General features: G+C 44.4%; 2 protein-coding genes across 3 annotated transcripts; both read right to left on the bottom strand.

The window, feature by feature from the left end:
- Window positions 1–134: 134 nt before the first annotated feature.
- Window positions 135–3,047, bottom strand: gal3st1b (galactose-3-O-sulfotransferase 1b). The gene is made up of 3 exons (XM_056588885.1): window positions 3,004–3,047; window positions 2,120–2,296; window positions 135–2,033 (listed from the first exon to the last, which is right to left on the bottom strand). The coding sequence occupies exons 2-3, from the start codon at window positions 2,236–2,238 to the stop codon at window positions 863–865; spliced, it is 1,290 nt and encodes a 429-aa protein (XP_056444860.1). The 5' UTR covers window positions 2,239–2,296; window positions 3,004–3,047; the 3' UTR covers window positions 135–862.
- Window positions 3,048–5,883: 2,836 nt separating this feature from the next.
- On the bottom strand, window positions 5,884–14,455 carry prodha (proline dehydrogenase (oxidase) 1a). Of its 2 annotated transcripts, XM_056589173.1 has the most exons (15): window positions 14,032–14,455; window positions 13,668–13,876; window positions 12,677–12,711; window positions 12,526–12,567; window positions 11,784–11,930; window positions 11,100–11,164; window positions 10,821–10,937; window positions 10,584–10,663; window positions 10,357–10,438; window positions 10,126–10,218; window positions 9,619–9,765; window positions 8,680–8,855; window positions 8,488–8,586; window positions 8,159–8,247; window positions 5,884–7,814 (listed from the first exon to the last, which is right to left on the bottom strand). In XM_056589173.1, the coding sequence occupies exons 1-15, from the start codon at window positions 14,371–14,373 to the stop codon at window positions 7,624–7,626; spliced, it is 1,914 nt and encodes a 637-aa protein (XP_056445148.1). In that variant the 5' UTR covers window positions 14,374–14,455; the 3' UTR covers window positions 5,884–7,623. The 2 variants fall into 2 exon arrangements, with proteins under 2 accessions (XP_056445148.1, XP_056445147.1); XM_056589172.1 differs by lacking the exon at window positions 12,526–12,567 and having other exon boundaries at window positions 5,892–7,814.
- Window positions 14,456–14,691: the final 236 nt, after the last annotated feature.

Raw genomic sequence — 14,691 nt, 5'->3', positions numbered from 1 at the left:
AGCAGCGATAGAGAAAGCCATGAATGAGAGTTACCGGAATTTCTGACCACTGATTCTGACCACTGAGGATAGCCTACTTCATTATTAAATAAAATATAAATAACATACGGTAACAACTTATTATCTGCATTTTATTTTTCGAATGTTTATTTAAAAATAAAGTAATCATTTCTACTCTCTTGACAACTCTGAAATCTCAATGTTTTAAAAGTGCATCACTTTTGGTCAGTGTGGAGTTTGAAGACTAAATTGATAGAGCTTAGCTTGAAAACTGCCATGCTGCGTCAAGGGCTTGTTCCCTTCTAGGGTTATCCATTCAGGAATTGCCGGTATTGTAAGACATGAATGAAGGTTCAATTCATGATCACGTGTGTTGTTCCATATTCTAGCAGAGACCCAGAATACATGCCAGCAGGGTGGCTTTCCTGGTTTCCGCTGACACCAGGACACAGGTAGATGTAATAGAAAACCAGGTTACATGAAAGCAGAGCAGCTTGTGAATTCTGATACTGAATAGTGTGTGCGGTAATGGTTTATCTGTTGTATCTTTATAGTCCAATGCACCAGAGGGGTGCGGCCCCAACCAGCCCCAGTGTCTGATTAGACGACCAAAGTTTAATTAACAAAATTACAAAAATAAATCTATCGAAAAAGGTCATCATATTCAAATCAAATTCAACAAGCATGTAAACAGAAAATAAATGAAAAAAATAGAAAGCCATTCTGTACAAGCGTCTTCAATGCTAGCCTGTCTGCATGTAATATTTGCAAATCGCATAATGACACGGGTTAAAATCAGCACGCTGCAAACACAAAACACAAACAACGAAATGAAGCCCAAATATGATTTGCGACGAATCAATTAATTTCCCACGATTACTGGAATCCAATCTTTAATCCAGCCCCATAATCTCGTGAGCCACAGATTCACCCCGAGGTCCGATAAATACTGTATCTCCGGTGTGAGCATCTTACGACAGAGCTCTCTGTATTTGGGCTCCAAGTTTGTCCTCATGTTGTATCCGAGGATAGACTCCTCCCCCACGGGTTGCCACGGCAATAAACCTCTATCCTGAATCTCGGCGGCCTCCACGGCCTCGCCGCCCTCGATACAGATCGCCCTCAGCTTGGCGTTCATGTCCCTTAGCTCCTTCACCTCCCGCTCCATCCGTTCCTCCCCGTACGCCGCCACCCGGGCCCAGAGCGTGGCGTTAAAGTGCAGGTACAGCCTCCAGTCGGCGCCGTTCCATGCCAACGCCTTCGCCCTGAGTCGAGGCGTGAGCCGAGACACAGAGGACCTCCGGCGTGCGTTCAGCTGAAAGAAGACCAGGTCCTCTGTGGTCCAACAGAGCGCCTCCTTCAGCAGGACGAGAGACTCCTCAAAGTGTTCCGCGATGAGCACCAGACGGAAGCGATCGGAGAGGCGCCTTATCGCCCCGGCGACGGCCGGGTGCTCGGGCTCCAGGTTGTTGTCGAAGCCAAAGTCAAACATGAGCAGGTTCCTGAGGTAGAAAGAGTTGTACGCCTGCGGGCTGTAGTACGCCCAGGGGTCGTGCAGGAACTCGGACACTTTGTTGTCCCCGCCGATGCCATAGGTGAAGGGGATCGTCTTGTGGTAGTAATTGAAGGAGGACTCGAACATGACGGCCGGATCGCGCAGGATGGTGATGTAAACAGAGTTTTCCGGCAGAAGCCTGGCAACCTCTCGGGGGTCAAAGCGCATGTGGTTGCACACGATGTTGAAGCAGTCCCCGGGGTTGAAGTCTTTGACACCGGAGCACAGGAACGGCGAGGGGTAGGAGAAGTCATTGCGGCTGTCGGGGAAGGCGAACTTCAGCTGGTGCTTCTCGCCGAATCGGAAGAGGATGTTGAGAATTGTGCTGCTGGCCGTTTTGTGGGTCTTCAGGAACATGATGTTCCTCGTAGGAGTGCACTCTTTCGCCCTGAACAAGCTCTCTGGGGAATCTGAGTGACCTGGTTGGTTCCCCAACTCGGACATGTTTGGAGAACACGACAATGGTGCAACGGAGAGCCTGTCAATTAGAATACACATGTAAATAACAAAGGTCACTTTAACAGCAACAAACTAATTTACATTATGTATGCATTTCATATTTACCTATTATCTCGTGCAGGGCTATCCGCCAGGTACCTTATCACCATCGTGATGCTGGCCAATACAACCCAGATACTGAGCCTTCGAATGAGTTTCATTTTCTTTTCCTCTGTTCCAAACATACCTCAACCTCAGACCACGAGCTGAGGTTTAAAAGTAGCAGTCATACCCACACACCAACTGATACACACACACACACACACACACACGCACACACACACACACACACACACACACACACACACACACACACACACACACACACACACACACACACACACACACACACACACACACACACACACACACACACACACACACACACACACACACACAGAGAGACACACACACATACTATTATATAACTATCATACTTTATTATTACTCTAACATAATGAAGAAGAACAAAGACAGATATGCTGAGTGAGAACATGAGATTGTACTGATAGAACAACTGCTGAATGAGTCAAAAATTCTAAGGCACAGGTGTTTACACAACAAACATGTTTATAGTTTTTTAGTTGAACAGTATAGAAGACTCCCGGAGGTAATCCCCTTTTTACGTAGGTTTGAGTTAAATTGTGTTTGAATTTATTTCTACGGTGGACATATGTACATTCTGAAAGTGAAAATCCATTAAAATGAAAATCTTTTGTTTTTCATCAACTTGAACTACCATTAAAATAGAAAACATAGCCTAGCAGCTAAATGATAAAAACACATTTCCAACCCCTACTTATTAGTTGTAAGCATACACCAAATTAAAAGAATGCATTACATTTTAAGAGAAATTATTGACAAACAATGCAACACACTTTAAAATAAGAGACTTAATTTGGAAAGATAAGAGGTTATCGGGTGTGGCATAAAAATAAAATATGGTTTACCTGGCTGTCGAGACCATCCAATAATGTTGTCAAACTGAAGACATTATTAAACTCCTGCTGAGAGATCGCAACCCTCCTCCTAGTTCCAAAGAGGGCTTGAATGCTATTGGTCCCCACACCACCACAAGGGGCGGACACCTTGCTGCCGAGTAAAGTTTGCTTCAGGCATGTTTCAAGCAGGGTCTGTCTGCGTCCTGCAAGACGGAGGTGTAACTTGTAGTGGGCGTTACTTGTAGTAGGAGGCGTAACTTGTACTAGGAGGCGTAACTTGTACTTTTCTAAATCGCGGTCCACGCAAGATCTTCTCTTTTCGCGGTATAAAAAAAGCCTTGTAAATCACGGTTAACACGAGATCTTCCTTGAAGTCGGATCTTCAGATATTCATGTCGGTAAGTAAAAAGAAGTGGATTAACAAGAATGATTTTTTTTGTTTTTACAAGCTTAATGAACTCTAGAACTAGGGCAGACTACTTGTGGTTGTGAAACTGTTTAACATTCTTTACGAAATGTTCGAACGCTTAGGCCTACTGTTTTAGGCAGTGGCTATTCGTACGGCGACCGAGCTTGTCACGTGACCGCACTTGACCTATCTGTCTGCTCGGCGCTAACCCTGCCTCGTGCCCACTACCTCTGTCCGTTGACTGATCCCCATTGACTTTGAATGGGGACGGACGCGCAATGCATTGTGGATCCGTCTGTTCCGTTGGAGCCTTCGGCTCCGTCAAAAAGTTGAAAAATGTTCAACTTTTTCGGTAGCGACGGATCCGTCATCCAATCAGATCGCGTATGCAAATTTAAGCACTGTGACGCGACTCGGGCTCTGACGATACTGGAAAGCGGGAAAGCGGGTCATCTTGCATCGCAACAAGCAGGAAGAAGCGGGAAGAACCCGGCGAAGCGATTTGATTGGCTGACGGATGCCTCTGCAAAGACTACTCCCCCATCCGTGCAGTGGGCATGTAGCGTAACCCTAACACTTTTTGTTTACCGCGAAAAGAGAAAGATTTCGCGTGGACCGCGATTTAGAAAAGAACAAGTTACGCCTCCGTCTTGCAGGACGCAGACAGATACTATTGCTTGCAGGACGCAGACAGATACCATTGCATGTTTCAGGCAAATAAGGGTGCACTCACACTAGGCCATCTGGCCGTGGCCGTTTTCACACCTAACCGTGCTCAAATCTGCCAGTGTGAGTGTGGCCAGTCTGGCCAGGCCAGGCCAATTTGGCCACTTGGGAGAGGTGTGCTGCTACGGTACGGGCCGCTACGGTACAGATGATAATGAGCCGACACGCGCACACGCACGGCTACGCAACCTGAGCTGGATGACGTATGTCATGCGACGACCACGGACATAATAAAGGCGACGAGCCTTCTTTCCCATTAAACGGTAAACAAATCCAAATAAGCAACAGACTCAGCAAAGTGCGAACTGTGTTCTCTGTGTTGTTGTCAATTGTTGTTATAACTCTGACTGGCAGCAGACTTTATTATGGTCCATGCAGCGGACGCTTGGTGATGACGTGTTACTTACGACGTGATGACGTATGTACAAGAGTCTACCGTGGCCAGGCCACAGTTACAACGGCCAACGGCCACGGCTAGATGGCCCAGTGTGAGTGCTGGCCAGAGAACAATGGGGCCATTTGAGCACGGTTTGGTGTGAAAACGGCATACGGCCACGGCCAGATGGCCTAGTGTGTTGTGGGTGCACTCACACTGGCCGTCGCAGCTGTGGCCTGGCCACGGACGGCTCTTGTACATACGTCATCACGTCGTAACACGTCATCACCAAGCATCCGCTGCATGGACCATAATAAAGTCTGCCGCCAGTCAGAGTTTTAACAACAATGGATAAAAACACAGAGAACACACCAACAGTTGAACCGCTTGACGCGATGTTTACCGTTTAATGGGAAAGAAGGCTTGTCGCCTTTATTATGTCCGTGGTCGTCGCATGGACTATACGTCATCCAGCTCAGGTTGCGTAGCCGTGCGTGTGCGCATGTCGGCTCATTAATATCTGTACCGTAGCGGCCCGTGCCGTAGCAGCACACCTCTCCCAAGTGGCCAAATTGGCCCGGCCTGGCCAGATTGGCCACACTCACACTGGCAGATTTGAGCACGGTTAGGTGCTAAAACAGCCACGGCCAGATGGCCTAGTGTGAGTGCACAGTGCACCCTAAAATCCCAATTGACCAATTAAATCTGTGTTCAACCATGTTCATATTTACTAAGCTTAACAAAATTCTTCTCCATAAAAGAGTTGCCAGAGCAGCATTTTTCCTCCTCTGACAGCAGGCTCCGGAGGAAAAGTAGGAGTGTATTGGGAGCAGGCCCAGCGGTTGGCGATATGGTGTCCTTGGTGACATAACGGCCAGTTATTCCAGTATTTTATCGGGCCTGACGCTAACATCCTCAAACAAGTGCTTCAGCAACGTGTCGTCCTCTGGCATTCCTGGTAAAATAATAAAGCTTTGAAACTTTCACTTAATCTCTCCGACAGCGTTTATTTGCCTATTCGCTTTAATAACATTCGATTCTCTGTGAATAATCCTTGTTTCTGCAGTTATCACGGTGGCCCACAGGTTTAACAAAAGTACAACTGACTTGTGGTGTTTAAGTTAATATTTCATCTTTAATTATGGTTTCTTGCACCTTTATTTACCTTGGTATTGACCTTTCATTTCAGTCAAATCAAACCCAATTCGGAAAAAACACCATTCCATGGTCTTTCATTTATTTTAGTAGTTAGGCCTGTATGGTAAGGATGCAACCAATTATTCTTTGCGTGGCCCTGCCTGGGCTAATTATACAAAAAAACACCACTAAAACCATTATCAGACCGTTACTGAGCAGGTTATTAATAATGGAAATAAATAATACAATAGCAAGGCCTGGCACTCATCCTGGTTACCCATCTGGCAGTAGTTAAAAGTTGCAACTCATTACAACGAAATTAATTTAACAACACTCAAAAGGAGGGAGAGCGCACAATGAACAAAACAACGTTCAGCCTATTCAACTAAAGTGGCCAACATTTTTAAGGATTTTCTTTTGCATTGGGAGTTGTCGAAGTGTCTAAAATCCACTGGTTTTGCTTGTTGATGAACACAAAACCCACATCCGCAGGCGTACAGGGAACTGTCAGCCATACTGTGTGCAAATAGTTAGTTATTGTTAAAGACACATGCATTGGTCCTCTTAAGCACACCAACATTTCAGAGGAGAAAATGCGCGATTTTGAGCGATGGCTTCCATTTATGATGCTCTCTTTAAACCTCCTGACACGAAGACATCAGAACCCAGGGTCAGACCTCCAGCGGGGTCCCTGGATCAAGAGAAAGGATCTGGTTGAATAACACAGCTGCTGCTGGTACAGTGTTCTCCACATCGAGACTCCCATTCCACTATTTAAACTGGATTACAGAAAGAAAACAAACACTGATTTCTACCAGGGTATTATTATTTTATTATTATTATTTGCAGAAATTGACCCTACTTGGTAAATGATTCAGAAACATTTGACTGTGTCTGACAAAAATAAATACTGATCCTGTCCTCTGTTTTCTCTTACTTAATATCATGTAAATCAGTACAGGAACATTTCAATACGGCAATAACTGTTAAGCGGAACAGAAAGGTTAGACTTGATCAAAACCGTTGCAACAAGAGTCAAAAGCCTCAGCAGCTTTGGTGACATGGGTTGTCTCAATGCAGCTGTACTCTTGTGATCACACCCCATCCCTGAGTCCTCGGGAGCCTCGAACGCAAAAGATGTGGCCGGATTTGTGATCAGATCCCTTAGCTCCCTCACGGATTGCGTCCACACTACCGAGATTCGATCACGATAGAAATATAAGACAAAAAAACAATCAGATCACAAATCGCACCAGGTGGATACGAATGACAACCAGACACATCCGGACAGGATGTGACTGAGAACCCATTGGGTGAAAAGTCCCCACCTGACGGATGCGTGCTCGAATCCCGGAGTTCACAGTGAACAGAGCAGTTTAACAGCCCAACAGTTTCGTAACGAGCAATGTTCATTAACTATACTATATTGAATATATCAAATAATCAATAGACATCCGCAACAAAGACACTTAAAAACAATCAAAAGTCACACTTTAGAAACCTGTCATTACTCTTCTAAGGAGTGTATGGTAGTAACAAAGAACCTGGTGAGAGATGATCACCTCCAGTCGGTAGGTGAGAGGGCCTTCACAAAGGCTTGCATTGCTTTTGAGGCACTGAACGCAAACGCAAGCACACTCGAGTTAAAGTGACTTAAAAATACAATGTGCACACAGTAACATGTTCAGAGCAGGAAGAAAATATTAATTACTATTAAGAGGAGGCACTTCTCATAGAGGTCTTCTTTCTACAACACAGTGGAATGCTTATAGGGATTGGATGTGAATGGAGAGGTCTGGGGGTGGGTGATGGTGATGATGATGATGGTAAGTTTTGTGTGTGTGTGTGTGTGTGTGTGTGTGTGTGTGTGTGTGTGTGTGTGTGTGTGTGTGTGTGTGTGTGTGTGTGTGTGTGTGTGTGTGTGTGTGTGTGTGTGTGTGTGTGTGTGTGTGCGTGTGTGTGTGTGTGGGGGGGGGTGGTTTCAGTAAACAGGCTTGTAGAGGATCTGCCCCCCCAGGACCCTGCGCATCAGCTCCTTCCACAGCAGGGTGCGCTCCCTCTGGGACCCCTTCATCATGCCGCGGTTCTCCTGGGCCCGACGGGACAGGTAGGGAATGACCTCGTTCACCGGCCCGTACGGCACGTACTTGTACACTGGAAAACCGGCCTGACCTGAGATCAGGAGAAGGGAAGAAGTTTCAAGAGAGATTGGCGGCAAACTATGTGCTACGTGATGTCACCACACAATCTGGTGACCCCTTCTTTGAGCAGATATTAAAAGTTTTTTTATAAATGCACCACTGTATCCAGTCTATCGAGCTAGAGCCGATAACACATCCTTGAAGGTACATATTGTTTTTGTTTATCTGTTGTTTGTTCGGCCAACGTCTGAAGGGGACGTCAACAGTGGACATCGGGAACATTCCATGTTGATTGGTTTGAGGTTTTTTTTACCCAACTCGTTTTCTGATTGCACAACTTATGATGCACGGTATCTGAGCAGGGAGCTGACGTACCTAGGGGGAAACTGATCTGGTCGCACATGCCCAGCAGTTGTCCAAAGTAGACTTTATTCTCCGTGGGTGAAAGTCCCATCTGATTCATCCTGGGATTTGGTAAAGAGAAAACACTTTTAAACCATAGGAATGCCACAACTGACTTTCAAAACGAAAACCTCATCATAATCTGCATTGTTAATCTGTGCCATTTCCATGAATCTTTAGTACAACATAACATGCACATGTTATTTAAATGTATCGATAGCCACGCACTTACACTGGTGACAGAAGGCCATTTGCTTTTCATGCTTGTTCAAAACAAGTGACATACACAAGTGTTTACTCACTTGTGTATGGTGAATTTCACTGTGTCTTCATTGTGCGACGCTACCATGACATTGGCCTTCCTGTTCTGCTCGATCTCCTCCAGCACCAACTCCAAACACCTAATCGGACGAACGAAAACACACGTAATCATTTATCGTTCACAAAAATATCGCGATTGGCCTCGGGGCGCACAGCGACCCACCCCTCCTTACTTGTGGTACATCTGATTGGTGGCCTCGTAGTCAGGGTTGATGGGGTCTTCGTAGCCGATCTCCCGCGCCCTATCCCTCTCCTGGTACATGTAGGCGCCCCGCACCAGCTTGGCCCCAAAGTGCCATCCCTCGCGCCGCGCCAACTCCACGTCCACGATGACGTTGTCGTAGGCTTCCTTGACGCGGAAAGTCAAACGTAAAACGTTGGTTTGGTTCCCCTGAAGAGCCCTGCGATATCTGATGCGTTCTTGCGGATCAACGTTTTTCTCCCCTTTGAAGTTTTACTGACCGGGAAAGGGGTGAACTTTAGTGAAAGATTATTTGGAATTTTGTCTTGCTTGCATTGTGTCGTTATCCTCCCCCACATAACGGCGCTGCCACAATCCTCCCAAGATAAGTCACATTGAGCCGTTGTGTTTGTTGACACAGGAATACACCGATCATAGCTGGCCAGGGACTTGGGTTATATAATGCTCATAAGCCCAACAGCTTATAAACACAACAAGGATAATGCATATAAAGCCATAATCACATGATGAGAATCTTGAACAATACTGTTTTATTGCTAAGTTTATTGAATTATATTTAAACATTCTGGTAGCTGCCATTCACTGAATGCCCAACAAGAAGTCTAAAAAAAACATACAATAACTAGGGAGAACTAGTAAAATGTGTTTTAGCAAATTATAAAAACATAGTAGTACTGTAAAACAACTATGCAAAAAACCCACCTAAAACCAATGTGTGGCGTAATACAAATAAATCAGAACAACCTTCCTAGCTGTTATCTTCTGCGTGCTTTAGGGCAGAGTTTTAGGTAAACAGGAATGTCGTGGACAGACCACAATCCAGCCACATGATTGATCAACAGATGACGCAAAAGAAAACGATCCCATCCATCTCATCCCCCAGACTTTAGCTCAGACTTGAGAGACTAACCTTGAGGTAACACTGGTAGGTGTTGAAGATGGTGGGCTTCTCCTTGTTGAAGATCCTCTGCATCTCAACGGTGAGACGGCTAATGGCGGGCTGGAAGTACGTCTGCTCCGCGTCCACCATCAGGCGAACGCCGTTCTCCATGGCGTGCTGCAGCACACACATACAATAGCCGTTTATGTCAAGTATAACTAAAGACGTGCGGTTAAAGCTTCCCTGGTTTAGCACCAGGTGGGATGTTCATTGGCCATTGCTTAGGAGCTGTCTCAAAATCTACCCGTAGGTGACATCACAAGTGGGAGTGTTCACCGCAACATGCCTGAATGGTAGATCATCATCCAACCACCAGTTACTACAGTACCCTGGGTAGGCTGGTAGACATCACAGCTGTTGCTAAAGGAGAGACCCTTTACCTTGTGTGGTTTGTAACCAAACCATGTGTAGAATGTTTAACCCGTCTAACACTGAGGGAAACAGTGGGGTAGTTTCTTTCTCATACAGACGACCTACCTTGGCCAGAACATCCACACGCTGCAACATCCTCTTCATCTGCTTCTCCTCTTCCACAGTAAACTTCTTCAACAAAGGCTCGAGCTTCCCAGTCTTAAAGGTGAATAACAGAGAACAAATTTATTCAAACCTTATCCCAAATTTAGAATAGAAAAATATTGTACTTTTTGTTTTTTCAATTATATTGTATTCTTATACAAATATTTGCACCATCTGCAGATTTAAACTTACCTGTAGATTTGGGACCATCAGTAGATTAGAAATTTCCGTCCTATCATCGATTAAACTATTCCAGTCAAGTAGATCTATAGTACTGGAGAGTAATACAAGAACAGACCTTGAATAAAGATATTGTGTGAAATCATAAAAGGGCATTCATTATTGGTAAAAAAAAAAAAAGAATGACAATAAATGAAATAAAAAAAATCATAATTAACGATTTATAATTATCGCCCTACCCTGACGACCCAAGTTTCTCTCCAGTCAACAAATGATCAATGTCATTCTTGGCTCCAACGCCGAGTTTGGTCAAACTCTCCTGAAGATCAAAGAGCCAAGAGGTCAGAGGGGGAAATAAGTCAAATGTAAAAAAAGGTCCGTCAGTTAACCACAAGTTAAAGTTGCACAGATGCAACAAGATACTGAAAGGAATGTCAAAGATTCTCAAGATAACGTGGATAACGTGGGCCTCGGACCTTCAGCGGTTCCAGATCCAGCGTTTGCTCTAAAGCAGTCAATCCGGATTTCCCTTGCTGTGCAGCGAGAACATTAAAGAACCGCCTCCATTTGACCAGGACCTCGGAAAACTGGAGCTGTTGTGTAACAGAACAAATGAGTTCACGCAAACGTTTTACCGACCGGAGCCTGTGTACAGGTCGTTCAGGGCACTGAGATTAGACCAACAGTCGATATAGTATTGGTATAGTACAACATGGTTTTTGTTGATAAGAATTCCCATTGTAGATAAACCTTACGAGGAACTGCGGTCGCCCCAGAGCGGTCATTTTAATGGCAGAGAATCCATCTACAGAACTTCCACCTGAAAAGGTCACAGAGAGAAAAAGTTGTGTTTAAGGCCCAATGCGCATGGATTCCAGTTCATATTTGTGTAAGCGAGCGTGTGTGTGCATTGGCATTATACCTCGCTTAAGAACATTTTGGAATGCTAAGAATTCTAAAACGTTATTTTGTCCCTGTTAAGACACGGTAATGTGCTTGGGGCAATATGATTATATACGTATAATATAGTGACAAGATACTTAGATAGTAGTGTTTCATTGATGACAGTACCAGAAAATGTAAAACCTGAGTCCCCTCTACCATGACTTTAGACTTTGTGTTGTCGCGGAGGAGTCAGAACAGTTACTAAGTAATACAGGAATGTGTTTTCACTTAGATCGTCAGTAACCAGTAACCAATAACGACAGAGGTAGCTCAAACACTAGGGGATGGTAAGTTGAATGCAAGTAGAACGACGTTCATCCAGCTGCTTTATACCCAAATTGTGTTACAACTAAAAAGTGTGATCTTTGTTTCAGGTAAACAGCATCTCTGAAAGAAGAACCTGCACCAAAACGAAGACCGGGTCTACAACTCCTTACTGCCATTTTTGTGGCGTGGGCACCCCACTGATAACCTCAGTGTATACTTTGTCGTACCGGAGGCCCGGATGCAGTTGATGAAGGTCTCCATCTGGTTGTCACACTTGGATTCATCGGCGTAGAAGTACGTGCGGGCACTGGTGACACCTCCGCGCCGGTCGCTGAACTGGCGATGGGCTTTGTACTTCTTCTCCCGGTCGTTATCTGCACTCAAAACACAACTCAATAAACGGATGTAAATGTTTGTCCCCGTGTTTATCACCGGGACTCCAACAGGCCGCCACCAAGGCTGTTTTAATCCTTATGTCATCTGGGATTTCACTGTTTCTTGATATACTTTATTTCCTTTCCTTATCATCTTCCTTATTTTTTAAAGGGAAAGGGAGGGAATAATAAGTAAAGAATATAGCATTACAGTGAAATCACCTCGAAAATAGAACATTCACCACAGAGGATACCAGCATAGCGCAGAGTCACCTCAGAAAGGCGGGTCACAGAAACCCACACACAACCCCCTACACCCCCATGTGACTTCACCACATGCAGACCCCCTCTACCCAGCCCCTACTCCGTACGCCCAGAAGATATCCAGAAAAAACCAGTCCGAACCAGTCCCGTTCTATACATAATAACAGAGCCATGGAAACAGAAAACCCTGATATTTGCATTAAGGTTGGTAGAGGGTTGTGATATATTGGTCCCGATGAAACCTGAGTAGTAAAGAGTGGTACAAGGAAAGTAAAGAGACCATTCTGCCAGTGTAAAACTGTTGTTAAACAAATATACAAAAACTCTGTACTGTGGTCAGGTTCTTGCACAAGGAATTGGTGAATTGCCGGTTCTGCAACAAAGGAATTACGCATTGTTTTGATGAGATGAGAATGAAAAGCAATACCTGGACAACATGTCTATTCACAATTTGGATTTACTATGTTGAGAAACGTACAAACCTGGACTTTCTTTCTCTGCCTCAGATACACACGAGCTGAAAGACAGGAAATACTGCACATCAGAACCAAATTGCAGAACACATTTAAATAAATGCTAAAACTGAACACAAAGTGCGTGACCCAATTTGGACACTTTGCCTGAACATGTATCACATGCTATTATACAAACATTGTTACAATCTTTCCAGTTTTGTTTCCAACGCATTATGAGTTTAGATTAGATTGAAGTTGTACAGAATGATCATGTGTTACACTGGAAATTTGATAATAAAACCCCTCAGACTTTGCTTAAAGTTCCTTTGACTCAAGGGGGGGTTGGTGTAAATATCTGCTCTCCCAGTTGGAAGCCAACAGGTCAGGCGCCCTTACATCTGTTGGGCTGCACGTGGGGCTGAACAATTCCCTGCATGCAGACTTTCCCGAAATATGTAACAGGAGTACAGTTACATGACTAGGACGGGCAGAAATCCAAACTCGAAAGTAGACCTGCTCTGTATTAACCTCATCACTTTTGCTTCCGTTCTTTATAAATTATAAATGACATGTTGATTTAAAACATGGAAACCTGGGTTCTAAAATGTAATTGCATAATGACATGGTAATTAGAATAATAATCCTTCATTTTATACGTCCGTGCTTGTACAGCAAGGGGTTACATAACAAGCGCAATCCACCAATCAGCAGAGAGGGGTGTGTATCCCAAGCTTCTCTATCCAGTGTTTATTTACAATTTGGCTTTAGGTTTTTAACACATGAGCGGTAGCGGTTAATAACACATGACCGATGGCTTTGGTTTTGTGTTTGGTTAAGCAATATCTCTATTTCATAGTTTTAAATAGTCGCAATGGCAGTGCATCTACGTGAGGGGTAGGCTATAGTTTGAACAGTGTTCAATTTATAACGCCGTGTATAACTGTAATAAACACAGCCGCACGGACCATATTACATTATTATTCTACCATATGTCAGACTCAATGCGATCTGCACTTACTCCATTTCTTTCTTCTCTGCCTCCTCCGGTGTTAAGTCCTCTTCGACACTGTAGTCCAGAACGGCCCCTACCCCGAAAGCCTGATTCTTCCGAATCAAAGGTTTGATGGACTCGTGGTCTTCTCCAGCCACAAACTGACCGTAGAAGGTCATCCTCATCAGCTTCTCAAATAGACGCTGGCCGAACACCTTCTTACTCAGAGCCATCAACTAACAAAACAACAACACACATATGTCTTATTAGCCTATAATATACACGTTTAAATGTATAACCATTTCAATGGATCTTAAAGAGATTCCTTCAACCTGTAGGCTTCTGACAACACCAACAACAACAACAACAACCCAATAAGTAAACAACTTACCTCCTTGTTTTTGTCAACAAGGATATCAAATGTACATAATTTGAAGACGAGGAGACTTCTGAGCAGCTCGATGTTGTCTTTGCTTCTGTATGCTTCTTTTGTGTTCTCAAAATCGATTTCAACCTTGCATGGTTGAGCATTTGCCACATGTTTTGTTTCACTTATTAAGTCGACCTGAACCGGTTTCACCAGTGCGAACTCTTCACCTAGAAGCTCCTTTGACTTCTCTTTGGGCTGAGTGGATGCCACTGTGGATCGAAGCCTGCCGGATAAAAGTCGTATCCTGTTGATGTTGTCCTTGTTGGCCCTAACAAGGGCCGAGGTGAGTTTGGTGTACGACATTAGTTTAAATATATAAGCAGTCCTGTAAGTATGTCGTTTCCTGAACACGGGCCGGTTCAAATGCCTCTTCAGCCTCCCTGGGTCTGACACATGGTGGATGACGATGAGAAAGGCGTTTGAGATAAATGCCCGCCCACGATACTTGATTGGTCGACTAACGAATGTGTTCCGCGTTCTGGGCCAATAGGAAAAATTGCAAGAATGTATACGCAGTGTTTCACGGTTCATCACAGCTCATAACCTCCAAGGTTTGACCCGAGTGACTTTATAGGTAACTTTTTACTTTATTAAAAAAAAAAAATTGCTTTGAACTGATGC

Source organism: Gadus chalcogrammus, chromosome 4 (genome assembly GCF_026213295.1).
Source record: "Gadus chalcogrammus isolate NIFS_2021 chromosome 4, NIFS_Gcha_1.0, whole genome shotgun sequence".
NCBI lineage: Eukaryota > Metazoa > Chordata > Actinopteri > Gadiformes > Gadidae > Gadus > Gadus chalcogrammus.
The sequence above is the reverse complement of the archived record's forward strand: the minus strand, read 5'-3'. Positions and strand labels throughout refer to the sequence as shown.

Coding starts and splice junctions, on each gene's coding strand:
- gal3st1b (XM_056588885.1), bottom strand. CDS start 2,238: ATGTTTGGAACAGAGGAAAAGAAAATGAAACTCATTCGAAGGCTCAGT. Junction 2,034..2,119: donor AGCCCTGCACGAGATAATAG/GTAAATATGAAA, acceptor TCTAATTGACAG/GCTCTCCGTTGCACCATTGT.
- prodha (XM_056589173.1), bottom strand. CDS start 14,373: ATGTCGTACACCAAACTCACCTCGGCCCTTGTTAGGGCCAACAAGGAC. Junction 11,931..12,525: donor TGTGCAAGAACCTGACCACA/GTACAGAGTTTT, acceptor TTTTGAGTGCAG/ATAACGACCGGGAGAAGAAG. Junction 9,766..10,125: donor GTGTGGATGTTCTGGCCAAG/GTAGGTCGTCTG, acceptor TGTGTGCTGCAG/CACGCCATGGAGAACGGCGT.